The following is a 1,656-nucleotide window of genomic DNA, read 5'->3' as shown; positions in this document are numbered from 1 at the left end:
TATATATGGTAAAATCTATAAAACGAATACAGTGAACTTGGCGTGGAGAGTGAAAAATGCAAAGTTTTACAAAGTAGTCAGTGGGGGTGGAACTAGGATGGATACCAAATATGTCAACCTCGTTGTGGGCCGGATTGAAAAAAAAAATATTTGCATTATTCACTGAATCCATTCCAGAGCTGTACCACCGTTATATTTACTGTTGTTTAGTTGATACCTTACCGATGCCTTGCCGATCACATTCAGCATCCCATTCGAAACATACTACTAGGACAAATTGTCACCACTCACTTCAAAATTGCACGCCATTCCCGTAGTAACTTATCAGTAATAGAACACCATGGATCCACATTCTCAAGGAAATGGATGGAACAACGCTTCATATTCGAATTTGGTGATATGTCACCCACAGGCTTAAACGAACAAATTTTCTTCTACTCTTACAATTCCTCTTGGTTCACTAAACCCTTTCTTATTCTTCAACATCCTTTCCATCTCATCTCCCATCACCCTACTCTCGACTTCATCCGCTTCTCATCGTCATTGCATGTCTTTTTCTTTCTACCTCTCACACTCTCTTTTTTCCTACGACATCGTCTTCACGTTTAAAGCTCCCATTTTCCTGTGTTCCTCACAGTAGAAGCCATTTTTTTTTAGAAGATGTAAAATTCTGCTGGTTTTCGTTAATTTCCCTCCTGTTAACTTTTTTCTGATGGAAGATTCTATCCGAAATTTTCTGATGGAGGATTCTATCCGAAAATTTTCCCTGCTCACAGCATGTTCACTGCGCACTTTTTAGCGATTTTACTAAACAATAAAAGTTACGCCGTCACAAACCAACACAGGCCTGTTTTGCTGGAGATATATAGTCTCTGGTTGACTTGGTGTTGGTTAAGGAAAGATAAAATGGAAAGGAAGAGAATGAAGCAACCTACATATATGCACCAACTGACACACTTCAACTGAGGATAACATCGATTCATGGTAAGTAATTGTTATATTACTCCCGGAAAATGTTATAATTTTTCAAAATATTTTTGTTCTGATTGTTCGTGACCGTTTTCTGACTAAATGATAAAATAAAATCACTGGCAGTATAGAATCATAAAATATTGAAAAATTGAGCATCGATTACTTTCTTGAAGGGCATCATGTCCAGAACCGCCATGGTGAGTATTTTCCTTGTGGACAGTGCTAAATTCTCCAAAGTCATGACCATTGGGCATAGATTGATGTTCTGTGGTGTGATCTGAAGAAAAATGTTAAGATATGTGCAAATATATATTTTTTGCTTTTTTTTTCTACTCTAGGCACAAGGCACAAAATTTTGGGGGAAGAGGCACGTCGATTAGATCGACCCCAATCCGCAACTGACACTTAATTTATCGACCACGAAAGGAAAAGTCGGCCACGGACGAATTTGAATTCAGAACGTAAAGACAGATGAAATACCGCTAAGCATTTCGCACGGCGTGCCGCAATTGCAAATATACATTGAAGTGTAGATTTATATATCTCAGCAAAATACATGCTTTCATACATACATGCATGCATACATACATACATGCATGTATGTATGTATGTTTGTATGTATGTATGTATGTATGTATGTATGTATGTATGTATGTATGTATATATATATATATATATATATAT

General features: G+C 37.0%; 1 protein-coding gene across 1 annotated transcript in view; it reads right to left on the bottom strand.

Moving 5' to 3' along the window:
• Positions 1 to 1,656, bottom strand: part of LOC106882964 (uncharacterized) — a 63,220-nt gene that overhangs the window by 46,510 nt on the left and 15,054 nt on the right. The window contains exon 5 of the mRNA XM_052967636.1: positions 1,136 to 1,249. Within this exon, the coding sequence (XP_052823596.1) occupies positions 1,136 to 1,249 (114 nt within the window). The remainder of the gene's footprint in view (positions 1 to 1,135; positions 1,250 to 1,656) is intronic.

The sequence above is a fragment of the Octopus bimaculoides genome, chromosome 4 (genome assembly GCF_001194135.2).
Source record: "Octopus bimaculoides isolate UCB-OBI-ISO-001 chromosome 4, ASM119413v2, whole genome shotgun sequence".
NCBI classification, from domain to species: Eukaryota; Metazoa; Mollusca; class Cephalopoda; order Octopoda; family Octopodidae; genus Octopus; species Octopus bimaculoides.
The sequence above is the reverse complement of the archived record's forward strand: the minus strand, read 5'-3'. Positions and strand labels throughout refer to the sequence as shown.